This window comes from Papio anubis, chromosome 9 (assembly GCF_008728515.1).
Source record: "Papio anubis isolate 15944 chromosome 9, Panubis1.0, whole genome shotgun sequence".
Classification (NCBI taxonomy): domain Eukaryota; kingdom Metazoa; phylum Chordata; class Mammalia; order Primates; family Cercopithecidae; genus Papio; species Papio anubis.
Genome location: NC_044984.1, coordinates 63,202,756 through 63,221,695, shown reverse-complemented (window position 1 = coordinate 63,221,695; position 18,940 = coordinate 63,202,756). Strand labels below are relative to the sequence as shown.

General features: G+C 42.4%; 1 protein-coding gene and 1 long non-coding RNA gene across 2 annotated transcripts in view; one reads left to right on the top strand and one right to left on the bottom strand.

Annotated features, from left to right (window-relative positions):
• CPM (carboxypeptidase M) overlaps window positions 1-18,940 on the top strand; it is a 76,641-nt gene that overhangs the window by 43,421 nt on the left and 14,280 nt on the right. Inside the window, exons 3-6 of the mRNA XM_009181189.4 lie at window positions 822-919; window positions 14,073-14,245; window positions 15,638-15,822; window positions 16,530-16,700. Coding sequence (XP_009179453.2) covers window positions 822-919; window positions 14,073-14,245; window positions 15,638-15,822; window positions 16,530-16,700 — 627 coding nt within the window. The remainder of the gene's footprint in view (window positions 1-821; window positions 920-14,072; window positions 14,246-15,637; window positions 15,823-16,529; window positions 16,701-18,940) is intronic.
• Window positions 12,576-15,346, bottom strand: LOC116268887. Its single transcript, XR_004176109.1, has 3 exons — window positions 15,291-15,346; window positions 13,348-13,444; window positions 12,576-12,663 (listed from the first exon to the last, which is right to left on the bottom strand). It is a non-coding gene; the product is annotated as an uncharacterized LOC116268887 (long non-coding RNA).

Sequence of the window (18,940 nt, the reverse complement as noted above, 5' to 3'; positions counted from 1 at the left end):
AGCATTCAAATGCAGAATTCAGGATCTCCTACTTTAAAAACAATCTCCCTTCTGAGTCACTTTTTTTTTTTTTTGAGACTGAGTCTTGCTCTGTCGCCCAGGCTGAAGTGCAGTGGCGCAATATTGGCTCACTGCAAGCTCCACGTCCCGGGTTCACGCCATTCTCCTGCCTCAGCCTCCCGAGTAACTGGGACTACAGGTGCCCGCCACCACGCCCAGCTAATTTTTTGTCTATTTAGTAGAGACGGGGTTTCACTGTGTTAGCCAGAATGGTCTTGATCTCCTGACCTCATGATCCGCCCGCCTTGGCCTCCCAAAGTGCTGGGATTTTGGGTGTGAGCCACCGCGCCCAGCCCTGAGTTACTTTTATTGTTGTTTTTTCTCTTTCCTTGTACTATGAGTTATGACACCCTCCCAGTCAACCATCAACTAGGATTTAACTTTGTATAATTGTGTAAATTAACAAGATCCTAGGAAGCTCCAGGATCTCAGAGACTCCAGGATCTCAGAGCAAAGTATGTACACATTTTAGAAGAATAACATCTACATCCCCTAATAAGTCTTCAGCTTTTAAAAATCACGTTCTAAAATAATAAGTGAAATATTTGTGCTGAATTGAAAGGGTTTCCATAAATTCTGGCAGTAAACGAAAAGTGTTTTAAGCACGGAGATATTAGTCATACAAACTTAAGTCACCATGAAACATTCAAACGATCATGTGGGGGAAGCAGCATCCTGTTTCCTAGTCTCATTCTCCCAGAGTTCATTTGTCATTTTAAGAGACAACTTACTTTTCCATCTTTTCTTCTTTTCCTGTAAAGGTAGAAACCTGTGGGTTCTTGTTGTGGGGCGGTTTCCAAAGGAACACAGAATTGGGATTCCGGAGTTCAAATACGTGGCAAATATGCATGGAGATGAGGTACGTATGTGGCTCGAATTTCTGAAATGTCACCAGAGAAGCTTCCCCTAGGGTCTCTTGAGCTCTGTGTAAATGCTACAGAGGAAGCTTGGGAAGTCTCCAGCATGCATTGTAGCAAAGAAGCAAGGCCTGGAGAGGTCTTCCTGTGAGGCCTGTGGGAAGTTAAGGAATCAGGGTCCAACAACCACCACAGCCAAATGGTTGTGTACCCAGCGCCCTGTCAGAGTAGCTGGAGCTTGTTTTGTGTTCGGGGCCGAAAGAACAACAGTTCCCCAGCCCTGAACTTCTGCCAGCCAATCCCTGCAATCTCCTTTCTGGGTTGAGTTTTCCAACCTCCTGGTCAGCGTGAAGGTGACCCGGCAAAGGAGCTGTATTATATCCGAACCCACAACCAGATCTGGCTTTTCAAATGCTTTTGTTACTCTCTCTCAAATCTAATATTCAGGGTGTTCAGTGCTCCAGTTTAGACAATCACACTTGGGATTCTCCCCTACTCACCATTCAACAAACACTTGGCTGGGTGCAGTGGCTCATGCCTATAATCCCAGCACTTTGGGAGGCCATGGCAGGCAGATCACTTGAGGTCAGTAGTTAAAGACAGCCTGGCCAACATGGTGGAACCTTGTCTCTACTAAAAATACGAAAAATTAGCCAGGTGTGGTGGCGCGTACCTGGAATCTCAGCTAGTCGGGAGGCTGAGGCAGGAGAATTGCTTGAACCCAGGAAGGTGGAGGCTGCAGTGAGCCAAGATCATGTCTCTGCTCTCCAGCCTAGGCGACAGAGTGAGACTCCATCTCAAACAAACAAACAAACAAAACACACACACACACACACAAAACCACACTTTTAAATTCCTTAATAATATCTTGCCTCTTTTCCAACTTAGCAGGGATAAACTCTACTTTTAATTAATTTTTAGGTTCTTCAAAATATCATTTACCACTGTTACCTACGCAGCCATTCTTGCCAGGCAGTTGAAGATGTTCACGTCTATTTCTCACCTTGCTTCCTCAGCATATTTTGAGACCATGACAACCGAAATATTTTCTGTTTACTAGGACTCTATAAAACTGAGCAATCAAAGAGTTCCCAGCCATCACAATAAGGAAACTTTGCGCAGGAATATGGATATTACACTGTAAAACACAACTTGTAACTTTAGGGACTTTGTCATTTACATGCATATTCCAATAAGTACTATCTGCTGACTTGTTAAAACACTTCTGGATTTGCAATAGTGCGGGTGGCATGCTCTAATCAATGCTGAGCTTCCTGTTCTGACTTAGGCCTCCCCAAACTCTATAGGAACCGGATCCACCTTTCATGGTACACTCTGCCTGCCCTTGCCAGGCATGCTGCCCAACCTGTCCTGCTGAGAGAGGATACTTCTTGCAGCTGCAGCTAAGATGCAAGCACCTGCCCCTAACAAAGGAGTAAATCTTTGAACTCACTTTTGGGATGGGTGCAAGTTTAGTCCATCTGTGACTTTTTGAGCATAACGGGTGGTTTCTTTAAAAAAGACTACGTTGCAAGGAGTCTGACCAAAGTTGGTTTTAATAAAACAACTGTTCATTACAGACAGCAACTCAGACTGCCTTTCCCTTTTGCTATCTAGTCTATTGATCAAGGTCCCTCAGAATGCTTTTTTCTTTTCTTTTCTTTTTTTTTTTTTTTTCTGAGACAGAGTTTTGCTCTTGTCTCCCAGGCTGGAGTGCATTGGCATGATCTCGGCTCACTGCAACCTCTGCCTACAAAGTTCAAGCAGTTCTCCTGCCTCCTCCTCCTGAGTATTTGGGACTACAGGCATGCACCACTATGCCGAGATAATTTTTTTTTGTATTTTTTTTTTTTTAGCAGAGATGGGGTTTCACCATTTTGGTCAAGCTAGTCTCGAACCCCTGACGTCAGGGAGGCCCTGATGTCAGGGGCCTTTGGGAGGCCCACTTCAGCCTCCCAAAGTTCTGGGATTACAGGTGTAAGCCACCACACCCAGCTCAGAATGCATTTGTATTTAGTAGTTTATTTATTGCTGGCATTTCAGAGGTTCCAGCCATCTACTCAGAAATTAGTCGTCAGAACTGAAACTCCCAAAGATAAGCAAGAGTCCTTTCCCTCACCTACCTCCAAATTTGCTTATTCTTTCCATGCACTCTTCTAAATTTCTGGCATCTTGCTGTCTGGGTAGTTGGTGTATTGTTCAAATCAGGGCTCGCGAGTGCACTCTGATTCTTTGAGAAATGCCGAGGGCTGAGACTAGGCAGCGAGGAAAAGTCCCAGTGTATTTTGGGGTGGGAATCTGAAGCACTGTTACCCCCTTATGTGTCCCAGCTCATGGCAATGTCTGAGGGCTCTATGGGGCTAGTAAGAAATTTATTATTCTGAATTTGAGACCTTATCTATTCTGCCCTCCCCATGCCGCTAGGAGTTGAAGAAAGTGATGGCTTAACATTGGAGCAGAGAAGTCCTTCTGAATACAGGATCTAATGACCCCCTTTTTCCTCCCATAGATCTTTTGAAATTGAAAGCATTTTTAAGAAGCAACAGAGCTAACATTTTAGGGCAGTGGTTCTTAACGTTTTTTGGATGTACTCCTTGCTATTCTCTTATAAATTTGACCTCTGACTTCAGGGCCTGTGGATTATCTAGGAGTTTATGGACCTTAGATGGAGAATCCCTGCAGGGAACACATACACACTGAGTGTCAGGGTGGACAGAATTGGCCACACTATTTTTTAAATGAGACCACCACCCCCACTGTGTGTGTGTGTGTGTGTGTGTTTCCACACTTAGTACCATGGCTGGATGACAGGGAGCATCAGCTGCATCAGGGAGACTCAGCTCTGCTGATTACACCTGCCATTTTCCCCCATGTATTTTTATTTTACTTATTTATGCCTTGTTTTGGAATTGGGTCTTTTTTTAAATTAGAAATTGGTGGCCAAAAAGCATATGGAAAAAGTGTCTAACAACCCTAATCATCAGAGAAATGCAAATCAAAAACCACAATGAGATACCATCTCATACCAGTCAGAATGGCTATTAATAAAAAGTCAAAAAATAACAGATGCTGATGAGGCTACAGAGAAAAGGGATCACTTATACGCTGCTGGTAGGAATGTAAATTAGTTCAACCACTGTGAAAAGCAGTGTGGTGATTTCTCAAAGAACTTGAAACAGAACTACGATGCAACCCAGCAATCCCAATATCTACCCAAAGGAATATAAATTGTTCTGCTATAAAGACATATGCACACATATGTTCACTGGAGCACTATTCACAATAACAAAGACATAGGGTTAGTTTAAATGCCCATCAGTGGTAGACTGGATAAAGGAAATGTGGTATATATACATCATGTCATACTATGCAGCCGTAAAAAAAGAATGAGATCATGCACCTTTGACCTTATCCTAAACAAACCAACGCAGGAACAGAAAATCAAACACTGCATGTTCTCACTTATGAGTGAGAACTAAACATTGAATACACATGGGCACAAAGAAGGGAACAATAGATATTAGCACCGAATTGAGGATGGAGGTTGGGAGGAGGGTGAGGATCAAATACCTACCTATTAGATACTAAGCTGATTACCTGGGTGATGAAATAATCCATACACCAAATCCCCACAGCACACAATTTACCTGTAGAACCAATCTGCACATGTACTCCTGAAACTAAATGTTAAAAAAAAAAAAAAAAAAAAAAGCAGGCCAAGCATGGGGGCTCACGCCTGTAATCCCAGCATTTGGGGAGGCTGAGGTGGGTGGATCACCTGAGTTTAGGAGTTCAAGACCAGCCTGGCCAACATGATGAAACCCCATCTCTACTAAAAATACAAAAATTCGCTGGGCATGGTGGCGTGCACCTGTAATCCCAGCTACCCGGGAGGCTGAGGCAGGACAATCGCTTGAATCCAGGAGGCAGAGGTTGCAGTGAGCCGAGATCGCACCACTGCACTCCAACCTGGGCAACAGAGTGAGACTGTCTCAAAAAAAAAAAAAAAAAAAAAATTACAAGATCAACATATGTTCATGTTAGAAAAAGTATAAACAAAACATTATATACTGACCTTCCCAAAATTAGTGCTCCTAATTTCTTATTTATTTTTCCAGATATTTGTGTGTGCATGCACTTTTACCAAAAGAGACTATGCTATTTGCAACATTTTTAGGTAAATACTAGCTACCTTTTTGTACTAATAAATCTTTATTCTGTCTTTATCTTATCCCCTACTTTCTAGTTTCTCCAATTGTCCTCAAATGTCTCTAAAATTACCCAAATCAGGATCCAGTCCTGGCCCATGCATCACATTTAGTGGATATATTGGATCTCTTGGATCTCATTTAATCCAATATATTTTTATTATGATACCAGGCTTGATAAAGAGCCTAATCAGTTGTCTGCCCTATAGAATGTCACATATTCTGGATTTTTGGTTTGCTTCTTTATAGTATCATTGCAGTTGTACCTCTAGTCCCTGTCTTTACTTCAAAGTGGAAATTAAATCTAAAGGTTTGTTGAATTTAGGCAAAATCTTTTTGGCTAATACACATCTTAGGAATTGTGAAGATAGGTTCATTTGATTAATGCTGAGGGTTCAGGCTAATTCACCTGGCTACACTCAGGAATGCCAAAAGCAAACTCTGGGTTGCAAAATCAACTTAAAATGGCCCCTTTTCAGCCAAGTATTGTTACAAAATAAGTAAAGTTAAACCCACTCCTGATTTTGCATGAATTTCACGTATTCTGTTATTCTTGCAAAGGTCCTTGTTCTACTAGGATCATGGCTCCTACTGTAGATATTTTTCTTGTCTTCAGTGACCTTCCATTGTCTCACATGCTTTCTATGGCACAGGCTCACTCTGCCACATTAATCAGGCTGGCAAGTTGCCTCCTCAAACAGTGCTTTATAAGAAAATAATAACAATAGCTAACATTTCTTCAGCACAGATGACAATAAGTGCTTTTTAGGCCTCGTTTCTTTTGATCACCTCTGCAGAAGGCATGTTTATTAGTCCCATGTACCATGAAGGGGGCACAGGTTTGTGCTTGGTCACCAGCTATGGGAACCCAGAGCCTGAGCACCAGGCCTTGCCCGGCTGTGGATCCACTCCTTTACTCTCTCTTCTCTGTTTTTAAAATGTTCTGCTTTATGGTTTTAGTTATTAAGTATAGATCTATGATCTATCTCAAATTAATTTCACTTGGATGGATACTAAGTTGTTCCAGCACCATTTGGTGAGAGGATTTGGGCTTGTTGGTTCTGTAAAAAAGTAGCAAACTCTCGGAGGGCAACACTGGAAAAAGTATCTTCCAGTCACCTACCTGTCCCTTTCTTTCCCCTACTCTTCACTTCTTTCTCCTTGATTGCTGGGGAGCTAACAGACAAAGCGCTCATGGTGAGCCTTTGTCACCGATGTTTATTCATTTTTCAGAGCAGCATGGCAGAAACATTTCTGCGGTTGTTTCTCATTTTAATAAAGACTAGTAGGTGTTTTTCTGGTTCATCCAGGCACACACATTATTTGCACACATATTGGCATGTTGGATTGAAGCCTCAATTCTAGATTTAATTTACACAACCTTCTAATTGACTTCACTTGACATACCTATAGTTGAATCTTTTTTTTTTTTAAACTGGAAGGGTTGATGCCAGTGCAGGCTGAATGGGGTTCTCTACCATTCCCTTATGCTACAGATACTCAGATTGCCTGGGAATGGGATTCTTGTCTCCTCACCTTCCCCCATCCCCTCATTCTGCTCCTGGTTTGCTGCGTAGTAAACTATAACCAATACTTTAAAATCAGAGCTATGCTGAAAACTGGGACCATGCCCTGAAACCAGGAGCATCTAACATCCTCAGCCTGAGTGTGGATGCAGAAGAGACGCCTGGGAAAATCTTCCCCAGCCCTCCCTACTCTTTGTTTTGTGCTTGTCTTCTATGCATGTTTTTCAAATTTTGCAGAAAAAAATACTTCTCTTGGGTAATCTCTAGGTTGGTAAGACATCTCTAATTTCTGCCTAATGGAAATATTGAAGCAAGGCATGACTGTGTGCTTAAAGAATTGTGTGCCCAGGCCAGGCATGGTGGTTCATACTTATAATCCCATCACTTTGGGAGGTCAAGCTGGGGAGGTTGTTGAGGCCAGGATTTCAAGACTAGCCTGGGAAACATAGTAAGGCCTTGTCTCTAAAAAAAAAAAATTTTTTTTAATTAGCCAGGCGTGGTGGTGCATACCCGTGGTCCCAGCTACTCAGGAGGCTGAGGTGGAAGGATTGCTTGAGGCTGAGAGGTTGAGGCTGCAGTGGGCCATGATCACACCAGTGTACTTCAGCCTGGGTGACAAAGCGAGACCCTGTCTTAAAAAAAAAAAGAATCGAGTGCCTAGAGTTTTAAGCCAACTCTAGTAACATTAAGCAAAGTATTTTAGGTCGGAGCCTGAGTTCAAACCCAGGTTTCCTTGACTTCAGGGCCAGTGGTCTTAAACCCTGTACTGTAGAAGTAACTGTTGAATATGTTTGTTAAATAATTTAACTAAATTGCAATTCTGCTTTTTTGGGGAGGTGGGGGATAGGAATTTTTTTTAAGCTTTCATTTCTTAAAGATCAATGAATTATTTTTACTGTGATAGACTTGATATAGGCTTTTGTAACTGCCCAACAGATTCATTTTGCCTGTTGCCCAGATAGAGCAGATGTATTAAGACAGGGGAACTGCGATAGAGAAAGAGTTTAATTCATGCAAAGCCAACTGAATAGGAGACCGGAGTTTTATTATTACTTAAATCAGTCTCCCCAAAAATTCAGAGACTGGGATTTTCAGGATAATTTGGTGGGTAGGGGGAGAGACAGTGGGGATTGGTGATTGGTCAGGTCGGAGACGAAATCACAGGGCATCAAAGCTGTTCTCTTGTGCTGAGTCAGTTCCTGGCTGGGGGCCACAAGACCAGATGAGCCAGTTTATCGATGTGGGTGGTGCCAGCAGATCCATCCAGTGCAGGGTCTAAAAAGTATCTTAGGTTTTACAATAGCGATGTTATCCCCCTGAGCAACTGGGAGGTTTGGAATCTTGCGGCCTCTGGCTGCATAACTCCTAAGCCATAATTTCTAATCTTGTGGCTAATTTGTTAGTCCTATATTCAGGAAAAGGCTATTATCATCTTTGTTTCAATGTTAAACTATGAACTATGTTAGTTTAGCCTATGCCCAGGAATGAACAAGGACAGCTTGAAGGTTAGACGCAAGATGGAGTTGATTTCATCAGATCTCTTTCACTGCCATAATTTTCTCACTGTGATAATTTTTGCAAAGGCAGTTTCACTTTTGAAAAATTCACATCACATATAGAATTTTACGTTTGTGGCATTGGTTTATAGTTTATGGTTTTCCAGAAATATAGGTTGAAAAGAAAAAACATTCCCTGGATAATAGTGGCCATATTTGTCAACCTAAAAATAAAGAGATAAAGGATAAAATTTTCAACACCTTCCAGGTATAAAAGACAGTTTATGAGATGTAGTTTGCATGTCTAAATGTTTTACTTAGGGGGTATTTTAATGGTTTTCACAGACAGTGGCACACAATATCTGAAATTATGGCCGTTCTGGAAAATCTGGAATGTATAGTCAACATGCAGTAGAGGTTCCCAACTTGTCATTAAACCAAAACACAACATTAAAGCTTGTCTTTCTAAATGCCACTTCCCAAGCTCCTTTTTCTACCACTATCCCAGGTGATAGCAAAATGTCCTCAGTAATGCTATGTAGTTTGCATAATTAAGTTCTTTCTTTTTAGATTTAGGCAGAGCTCTTTGTTTTCCAGGTGAAATGTCTAATTCATTTTAAGCATGTTTTAAATTAATTAACTTTTTGGTGAGGCTGGGCCAGGGTGACCAGATAGCCTGAGTCCCTGTCATGAGCAGAATTGTTAGCCTGTACCTCTATAAAATGTGTTCGGTGTTTAAAAATCCTTCAGATAAAATAGCTTGATCATTTGTATATCTCCCCTTACAAAACACCTTAAGTCCTTATGTGAATTTCAAAAAGTTCTTCCTCAGGATAGTCTTGACCTTATAATGAATTGCCAACAGTAGTTTATTCACAATTATTTATTGAATACATGATAGACCAGGAGCTGGACAAGCTATACCAGGAACACAGGGATACAGAGAAAAACCATGAGGGTCCCTGACTTCGGGGCTTCAATGGTGGAGTTGGAGAAGGGGAGGTCAGTCAAGGTCAACCAGGTGATTGTAACGTGTGTGACCTGCATTAGATAACGCAAGTGTCATGGTGAACCCAGACTTGGGAGGCCAAGAAAAGTATGCTAGATAAATGTCATGTTTAGGCTGATATTTGAAGAAGAAGAATTAGCTCGGCGGGTCAGACAAATAACTTAAATCTATAACACACACACCACTGTGGAGCCCCGTAGCCCAATGACTTTCCCGCCAGAAGCTGCATCACAGTTAAACAGATTCCATTGTTAGGATAGCTGAAGATTCTCTCTCTCTCTCTCTCTCTCTCTCTCTCTCTCTCTCTCTCTCTCTCAGACACACATACACACACACACACACACACACACACCCCACAACACTGTCTGGGTTGTGGATTGTTCCTTCAAAAATTTTTTTCTATTTTTTTATAAACAATCTGTGAAGAACCAGAACACTCATTTTTATCTGTGTGGCAAGTTCCAACTTGGCTGAATTGAACTGCAGCTGATAGAGAATGTATTTTCTGCTTTCTGGGTGATTGCCATTTTAACCACCGGATGAAGGAGATGGAGTGAGTCTCCGGAGGCCCGTGTGTCCATCAGGCCCCCGTCTCTTCATGACGGCTTCTCCCTGAAGTCTGTGCTCTCACAGGAAGGAAGCCAGCATGCTGGGTGAAAGGCTGCCTGGGCAATTGGAGACTCTTTTGACCACATTCTTTTTTAAAATTTGGACTCTCCAGGGTTTCCTGTCAAAGACTTAATTTTCAATGAAGGGAGGTTTATACATAAAACATGAATGAGTGTTTGAGACATTTATATTAAGGTTGGGAAGAATTAATTTGAATAATATTTGGCATAAATCTGCTGTTACAGAAGCAGGAAAAGATGGCCCAAAAAGAAAGGAGGATTTTGTTTAACTGCCTCTGAAATTTCATCTGTTTACCTCAGCGTTTAAAAAATTATCTGACGCTTAGTTGGTTCTTTATCATATTTTCCAGATTTTTATTTACCCCTGCAGTTGAGAACTTGTGATTTGTTGTGTAATATTGAGACACACAGAAAATACTTTGGTTACATACTTGTTTCCCTGAAAGAATCACGATTTTATTATTTTTGTAAAAATGACATAGGTTTTCTTTAATTTAAAAAGAATAAGAGGAAATAAAAATCATTCAGAATACTGTACCCAGAAATAGCCATCATTAATATTTGCCAGACATCATTCTAGACATCTATATATTTCTGTAGTAAGAGAATGAGAGGAATTAAAAGAATATAAAATAAAATGTGTCATATATCGTATGAAATTTTATTTTATTTGAATTAACAGAAGAATAAAACTGAAGTGAAACAAAAATAATTGGTGAAATTGATACTTTCTCAAAATAAGAAATTGATTATCACATTTTTCTTTTTTTCTTTCTTTTTTTTTTTTGAGACGGAGTCTCACTGTTGCCTGGCTGGAGTGCGGTGGTACAATCTCAGCTCATTGCAACCTCCAACTCCCAGGTTCAAGCGATTCTCCTGCCTCAACCTCCCAAGCAGCTGGGATTACAGGCACCAGCCACCATGCCCGGCTAATTTTTGTATTTTTAGTGGAGATGGGGTTTCACCATGTTGGCCAGGCTGGTCTCGAACCCCTGACCTCAGTTGATCTGCCCAGCTCAGCCTCCCAAAGTGCTGGGATTGCAGGCGTGAGCCATCGTGCCCAGCCCCAACTTTTATATTTCGTTCTTACCCATACTCCCAAGACTGCTTAATCCAATTCTGTATCCAACAGAATACCAATTCAACCTAGCTCCTAATCATGGCTTCTTTACTCTTCCTTTTCACTTTCTTTTGGTTGGGTGAATTTCATTGCCAACTCATGTCTTGATTATTTGCATGCTGGAGAATGTATGGTTCAGATAGCTAAGAGAGAAATTCACATTTAGAGTCACATGAGGATTCTGATATCATTTCCTCTCTGTTCTTGACTTGGGACTCACATAGGTCAGGGATTTTTGCCGATTGAACCATACTATGGCCTCTAACCAGCATTTAGACATTTAAGGAACTATAGGACTCCTGGTCACTTCCTCCTCACCTTCCTGTACCTATTACTCCCCAAACCCTTCTGAGAAAGCTCCTTAAACCAACTATCCTTTTCACTTTTTTTTTTTTTTTTTTTTGAGATGGTGTCTCACTCTGTCACCCAAGCTGGAGTGCAGTGGCGCGATCTCGGCTCATTGCAACCTCTGCCTCCCAGGTTCAAGCAATTCTCGTGCCTCAGCCTCCTGAGTAGCAGGGACTACAGGCACCTGCCACCATGCCCAGCTAATTTTTGTATTTTTAGTAGAGACGGGGTTTCACCATGTTGGCCAGGCTGGTCTGGAAGTCCTGACTTCGGGTGATCTGCCCACCTCAGCCTCCCGAAGTGCTGGGATTACAGGCGTGAGCCACCATGCCCGGCCCCTTTTCACATTTAAAGTTACTGTCACAATTTTATGTTACCAGCTCCTCCCCGCTGGCTTTAGGGCAGGTCATCAGTAGCTCATCGAGGTTACTTCCAAAGGTGCTGGACCTTCAAAAGCCTGTTATATCTTAAAATTGGAACCCAGTGTGGGGTACAAGTGACTTTTTTGGTTATTAGCTTGTAAGAACTTTTTCCAGTGACAATTTTGACTACAAAAACAAAAATCTGACTGGGCGCAGTGGCTCACACCTGTAATCCAGCACTTTGGGAGGCTGAGGTGGGCAGATCATCTGAGGTCAGGAGTTCGAGACCAGCCTGGCCAACATGGAAACCCTGTCTCTACTAAAAATATAAAAATTAGCCAGACAAGGTGGTGGGCGCCTGTAATTTCAGCTACTTGGGAGGGTAGGTAGGAGAATTGTTTGAATCCAGGAGACGGAGGTTGCAGTGAACTAACACGGTGCCACCGCACTCCAGTTTTTGAGACAGGGTCTCACTCTGTCACCATGCTGGAATGCAGTCGTGTGATCTCAGCTCACTGCTGCCTCAACCTCCTGGGCAGCACAAGTGATCCTCCTACCTCAACCTCCTGAGTAGTTGGGGCTACAGGTCTGTGTCATCATGCTGGCTAATTTCTTATTTTTGTAGTGATAGGATCTCGCTACATTGCTCAGGCTGGTCTCGAGCTCCTGGGCTCTGCCTTAGCCTCCCAAAGTGCTGAGATTACAGGCATGAGCCACTGCCACCAGTCCCAAATTTTCTTAGTCCCAATTTCAATTATTCTATGTTCATTAGAATAACAGATGTTTAAAGTGTGATCTCTTTATGTGCCAGTGAGGGAATCAAGTGAGAAGTGGTCATCCAAGGATCACTTATCCTTTGTCACAATGTTGAAATCCTACAGTGAAATCATGACTGGAAATTCTTCTGAGGCTCCATGAAATCTTTTCTTGCACAGTGTCTATATGAATGTGCCTGCAGCACTCTCCTGCTTTTCTCACCTGCTGCCCCTGAGTTCTCATTTACTAACCCCTCAACAACATCCATTCTTCTGAAGCAGATTCCTTGAACCTAGAATGATAGGGAGAACTTGATGTAGTCTAAGCAGATCTTCCTGTGATAAGGCTGACATTTAAATTACTTTTTTTAAATAAGGAAAATAATGAATCTCTCTCCTGGGGAGAAATTATAAAGCAAGATCTCTTACAGGCCTTCAGTTTCCCAGGCCTTATTGATATGTAAGCTAATTTTAGGTGGATATGACAGTTTTTAACATTTTAATAGTCATGCTTTTACTTAATGTATATTAGAAATATATATCTAGAAAAGTGATAATGATATGAAGTTTCATGTTATGAAATAAAAGATAGTATATAGATAATATGCAGATATGGCAAAGAGTTATGAGGATGATGTACAAATGACTAAAGTTTCAGAAATCAGAAATACATAGATATGGCCAAAATTGCACAGATGTGCAATAGGAGAACCAGGAAATAAGCAAATGTAAAAGTCAGAAACCTACTTAAATTATGCTTGTTACAAACTTGGATTTTTCCCTATTGAAATCTGTAGTGTGATACAATAGCACACATCTGTAGTCCCAGCTACTTGGGAGGCTAAGGTGGAAGGATCACTTGAGCTCAGGAGTTGGAAGCCAGCCTGAGCAACATAGCAAGACCCTGTCTTTAAAAAAAAAAAAAAAAAAAAAATTACAATGCGATGATTCTAAGTCGGTTATCCACCAATACATACATGATAAGCTTCATATGCACCATGCATTCTCAGGGAAATACGTGATTCCTGTGCTTCTCTGTAACTCGACCTCTTGCTCTACCACTCCAGAAGATACCTTGGAAGGCAACCAAATGAAAAATGTTATAATAAGAATCATTATTCCAGCTGGGCGCAGTATCTCATGCCTGTAATCCCAGCACTTTGGGAGTCTGAGGCAGGTGGATCACTTGAGGTTAGGAGTTCAAGACCAGCCTGGCCAACATAGTGAAACCCCGTCTCTACTAAAAATACAAAAATTAGCTGGGCATGGCGGCACATGCCTATAATCCCAGCTACTCAGGAAGCTGAGGCAAGAGAATCACTTGAACCCAGGAGGCGGAGGTTGCAATGAGCCAAGGTCACGCCACTGCACTTCAGCCTGGGTGACAGAGTTGAGACTGTCTCAAAAATAAAAAAAGAATAAGATGCATTTTTCCACTCTAATTCATTTTTGCAATGTGTAAACTATTTACAAATAGATACTTTAACTCTTACTAACATTTTTCAGCACACCCTAAGACTGCTCACCACCTGATTGCCACTTGGCAGAGCATAAGCATGCTTGAGAAAGAATGGTCTTACAAACTAGTTTGGGTCTGAGATACCATGTGTAGAGACCCTTGTTGGGGAATTTGCGCTGTAGGGAGTGCTTTCCTTATTGCCTCTGACCTAATAATGTCCTCTTTTCTCTTTAACACATACAGACTGTTGGGCGGGAGCTGCTGCTCCATCTGATTGACTATCTTGTAACCAGTGATGGCAAAGACCCTGACATCACAAATCTGATCAATAGTACCCGGATACACATCATGCCTTCCATGAACCCAGATGGATTTGAAGCCGTCAAAAAGCCTGACTGTTATTACAGCATCGGAAGGTAAAGAGGGGCTGGTCTGTCTGTACTTCAAAACAAGCAACGCAACAAAAAGGCTCCCGTCAGGCACCTGTTGGCCTTGGCAAGAGGAGTTGTGTCATGGTGAGAGCCCTCAGCTGGTGTCATGTCGCTGATGTGCCAAAGCTCAAGGCACATCAGGGTTGCCCCTGGCTTGCAGGAAGAAATGCAAATAAGGCTACTTTGCACGGGTGCCCGCCTAGCCTCTCCATCTTCATTTGCCACTCCCTCTCCCTCCCCTGCCTCCTCCCCTCGGGGCCTCCTTCCTGGAACTACGAGGTGCTTTCTCACCTCAGCGTTTTACACACACCATTTCCTCCCCCTGCCTAAACAGCATTTCCTCCAAGACTCTTTCTCCCGACCTGTCATACACTAGATTCCCTGATAAACTCTCAGATCACCTGGCACTTTACTGTCAGAGCACAACTTTTAATATCTAATTTCTTGCTTCGTGTCTCTCTCCCCACTACACTGCAAGCTACCTGCAGGCAGGAATCCTGTCCATTACGTTTGTCGTCGTTAGATCCCCAGTGCCTGGCAGAGTACCCAGGCCCTTGGTAATGACTGGTCGATTTATTAGGCCAGTAGTCCAAGAACTAACCATAACCAAGAGTGGGTCTTGAAGGAGCTCTGATTTAAACGGTTTATTTTGTTTCAAGCTGCCTTGGGAGGTTTGGAATTTCTCAGATGTCTAATATACATTCATATGTATGCAGTGTATACATATGTGTTTGCTTTACCAAAGCTGAACAAAATCTCACCACTTGATTCCCTCCAATTTTAAGTTTTTCTAGCATATTTAAACATGGCCATTCCACGTTTCACAAATACTTTTGTGTAATGTGTTTACTGTTGTTTCTGTTGTCAGTTGCTACTTAATGAACCACACCAAACTTAGCGACTTAAAGCAACAGCCTTTTTCTTTACTGTTGATTCCGTAGGTCAGGAATTTGGGCAGGGCAGAGCAGGGATGGCTATTCTCTGTGCCACAGGTCTGGGGCTCAGTTCTGGTCTTTCTGAGACAATTTACCTGGAGCCATGGACTCTCCGTGGGCTCTCTACGTGGCTACTATTGGGATCTCAGGGTCCTAAAAGGGAGCATCTAAGAGCAGAAGTCCCAAAACACAAACACTTACCAAACCTCTGCCTGCATCACAATAGCTAGTATCTCATTGGTGAGAGCAGATCACAAGGGATGGGATGCCATGGGGTGTAAGTGCCAGGTGTGGGTCATAGCAGGCCACCAGGGCAGTTATCCACCACACCCATACTCACATTTGGAAAGACACCTGGAGCCTAAACCAAAGGGCAAGACACTGTAAGAATCCACTCCCTCATGCCCTGTCAATAAGCCCTAAAATATTCTTTCTTTTAAAGGGAAAATTATAACCGGTATGACTTGAATCGAAATTTCCCTGATGCTTTTGAATATAATAATGTCTCAAGGCAACCTGAAACTTTGGCAGTCATGAAGTGGCTGAAAACAGAGACGTTTGTCCTCTCTGCAAACCTCCATGGTGGTGCCCTTGTGGCCAGTTACCCGTTTGATAATGGTGTTCAAGGTAAGCAGGTACGGGCCCGGGTCTGGCTTCCTAAGTCCAGAGTGGGGCTGAGACTCTCTGCCTCTGGGTGGGGATCAGCTCTCCCTTCCCCACTTAACTTCTCCGGCACGGTGAAAAGAGCTTCGTGTTCCCAACCCTAGCCATCCTTCCTGGAATTCTTCAACAGCAGATGGGCAGTGTGGCTGAACTGACAACCCACAGCTGGACATGCGTCAGTGAATTAGTGAAATTTAGATTCTAGAAAATATGATCTAGTCAGATTTTGATTCTCTGACAAGAAACAACATGGCTAAAATAACATAAGACTGGAACAACTCTTTTTTTTTTTTTTTTTGCTAATCATATGGACAATAATTGTTGACTCTTCTTAAAACTCTGTGGGATGAGGACCCAAAATATTACAGTAGCTTTAATTCATCCCTATAATACCTAATGAAATTGTCTTTACCTCCAGAAATTAGCAAGAGTGACTAAGAGGACACTTAATTTTTAAGCTGATTTAGGAGTTTGGATTTGTATCTGACTTATTTGGGGGCTATCACCTTGCATATGTTTATTATAAAGTAGAAAGAAGAATAGAGGAAGCATTCATGGAGGTGGGTAAAGGATTTCTCTCTAGGGAAATTAGAGCATCGGTGTGTGATGTGATTATGTCTTCGCTAATATGGTGTTTGTGTTTCCTCTTACTCTTACTGCCCCTCTTGCAGCAACTGGGGCATTATCCTCCCGCAGCTTAACTCCTGATGATGATGTTTTTCAATATCTTGCACATACCTATGCTTCAAGAAATCCCAACATGAAGAAAGGAGATGAGTGTAAAAACAAAATGAACTTTCCTAATGGTGTTACAAATGGATACTCTTGGTATCCCCTCCAAGGTGAGTTTCTCTTCATTTCTTCCATTCCCCTTATTGCCTTCACCCAGAAGTACCAGCTGGTTTATTTTGATCCAGCAGTTGTTAAAAGAACTTTAGGCACAATAAGCCCTTCACTGTGTCCTTAGCAGCTGATATCATAAGGGCAGTGGGTGACTGATCGCTTGAGAGATGCTCAGACACGTTTCTCATTACCAAGGGCCGCCTTCATTCATTCAGTCACTTATTCTGTGTCTGCCTACTGTGAGCCAGGAATTGTACCAAGAAAGATGAACAAGACACACACCTCACCCTGGAATTGAGCAGGGGAGACAGACACGCAGATAAGTAATGGTGATAGCAGTGTAATTAGAATAAAAACAGATTTAGAAAAGCTGCAGTGTACCCCAAGGGTGCGCAGAGCCAAAACACAGTAGGGAGTAGTGAAGACCTTGGAGAAATGTGATACTTACATCCCATCTAACAGGGACAGCTGCTACTAGATCTAGCTAATTACTGCCATGCAGCCTTGGGGAGCCAATACTGCCAGATCTTGCAGTTTGTAAAAAGAAGCTGGATTTGTACATGAAGTATCATGATTTTAAAGCCATTTTGCAGGCTCAACAAAAGAGCTCTTCAGACAGGATACAGCGGGAGGAGGGCCCCCAGTTCTCCACCCTTGGAATAAGACGGCCAGGTAAGGGGCAGGATGAGATTGCTGTGTAGGCAACATGGAAGGAGAGAGATTCTTTTTAGAGGGAATAATATAAACAGAAACCCGGGCTAGGAGGGACCTAGGATGGAAGGACAGGAGGAAAGATGGTGGACTGGAACTGGATTTCCATGCCTCAGGGGAAAACATTCCCTTTTAGACTAGTTAGCCTGACCCCACCAAGAGCAAGCTGCAGCGTGCATTTCTGCATGCAGGCCACTTCCAAAGGTGCCTTCCCTAATTGTCACTTTGGATACACAGGCTTTCAGGTAATCTTGCAGCACAAGCTGGTATTTTTATGCCTGGGTGGCTCTCTGTCAGTTTTCCAGGTAATATAAATAAGCATAGACCACAGCTGATAGGCAGGAGGTTCAGGCGGCATTCTAAACGTCTCTCTCGTGTCCAAGATACAGCCCCCTCTCCTACCTTAGGGCTCCTGCATCGTCCCTGCTCGCCACAATTTATAGCTAAGAAAGGGCCCATCCTGTCCAGTGGCCAAGCTATCCTTCATGTTCACTGTCTAACTTTCTAAGGCAAATCCAGATGTGTAGGAAATTGGCTAGGAGCGATTGCTGCTGGTAATTGTTCCCAAGTGTGCCTGTGTGTGAGCTGTGTATCCTTCTCAGACGAAAAACAGGTGAAGCCAGCTGCCTTGAGGAGCCCAGAAGAATGTGCCTGGCCTGGCCTGGATGTTTTGTTGGCCAGGCCTGACCCGCCTTATCCAGAACTGCACTCTCCACGCTTGGCAGTCTCAGTCCTGGCTATTTGCTAGGGATCCATAATGCATGCCTGTTTTGCTATTTAAATTTTTTCCACCTGAGACATGTCCAGCCACAGGCTTTGTCTTATTTTCTTTCCTCTCTTCTTTTTCCTTCTACTACTTTTTGGTGAAAATGAGGTCAGAGAGAAATACAAAACCGGCAAGGTAAGTAAAGGAAATAGAAAGGACAGAGAAATTCTTCCTGACTGGAATCTGGGCCGACTGGCCTACACAGATATTACTTAATATTTAAGTAATATTTTTATATCATATTTTGACCACTTTCTTAGCATTAAATTTTCTTTAAAGAAAAAAGCTCTTCTATTTTTGTTTTACTTTTAGAGATGGGGTCTTATCATGTTGTCCAGGCTGGCCTTGAACTCCTAGCCTCAAGCAGTCCCTCCCACCTTGGCCTCCCAAAGTGTTTGGATTACAGGCATGAACCACAGTACCTGGCCTAAAATTTTTTTCTAGTTCAGTGCTTCCAAAATATCCTGATGAAACTGAGAATACATATTTTCTTGGGCAGGTATCAAGTGTAACAAATTAAAATCTGTCAGAAACTACTTCCTCAAAAGTTACTATATTTCGTCAAATCCAAGATACTGTTGATTATAAAACCCAGTGTACCACCAAGAAAGAAAATAAAATATTTTCAGTTAAACTAAAGACATGATGTTTTTAGCCATAAAAATGTTTAAGACACATCCCAATTCAGAGATATTAAAGTATAAAAAATGTTGCATCTTAGGCCAGGTACAGCAGCTCACACCTGTAATCCTAGCACTTCGG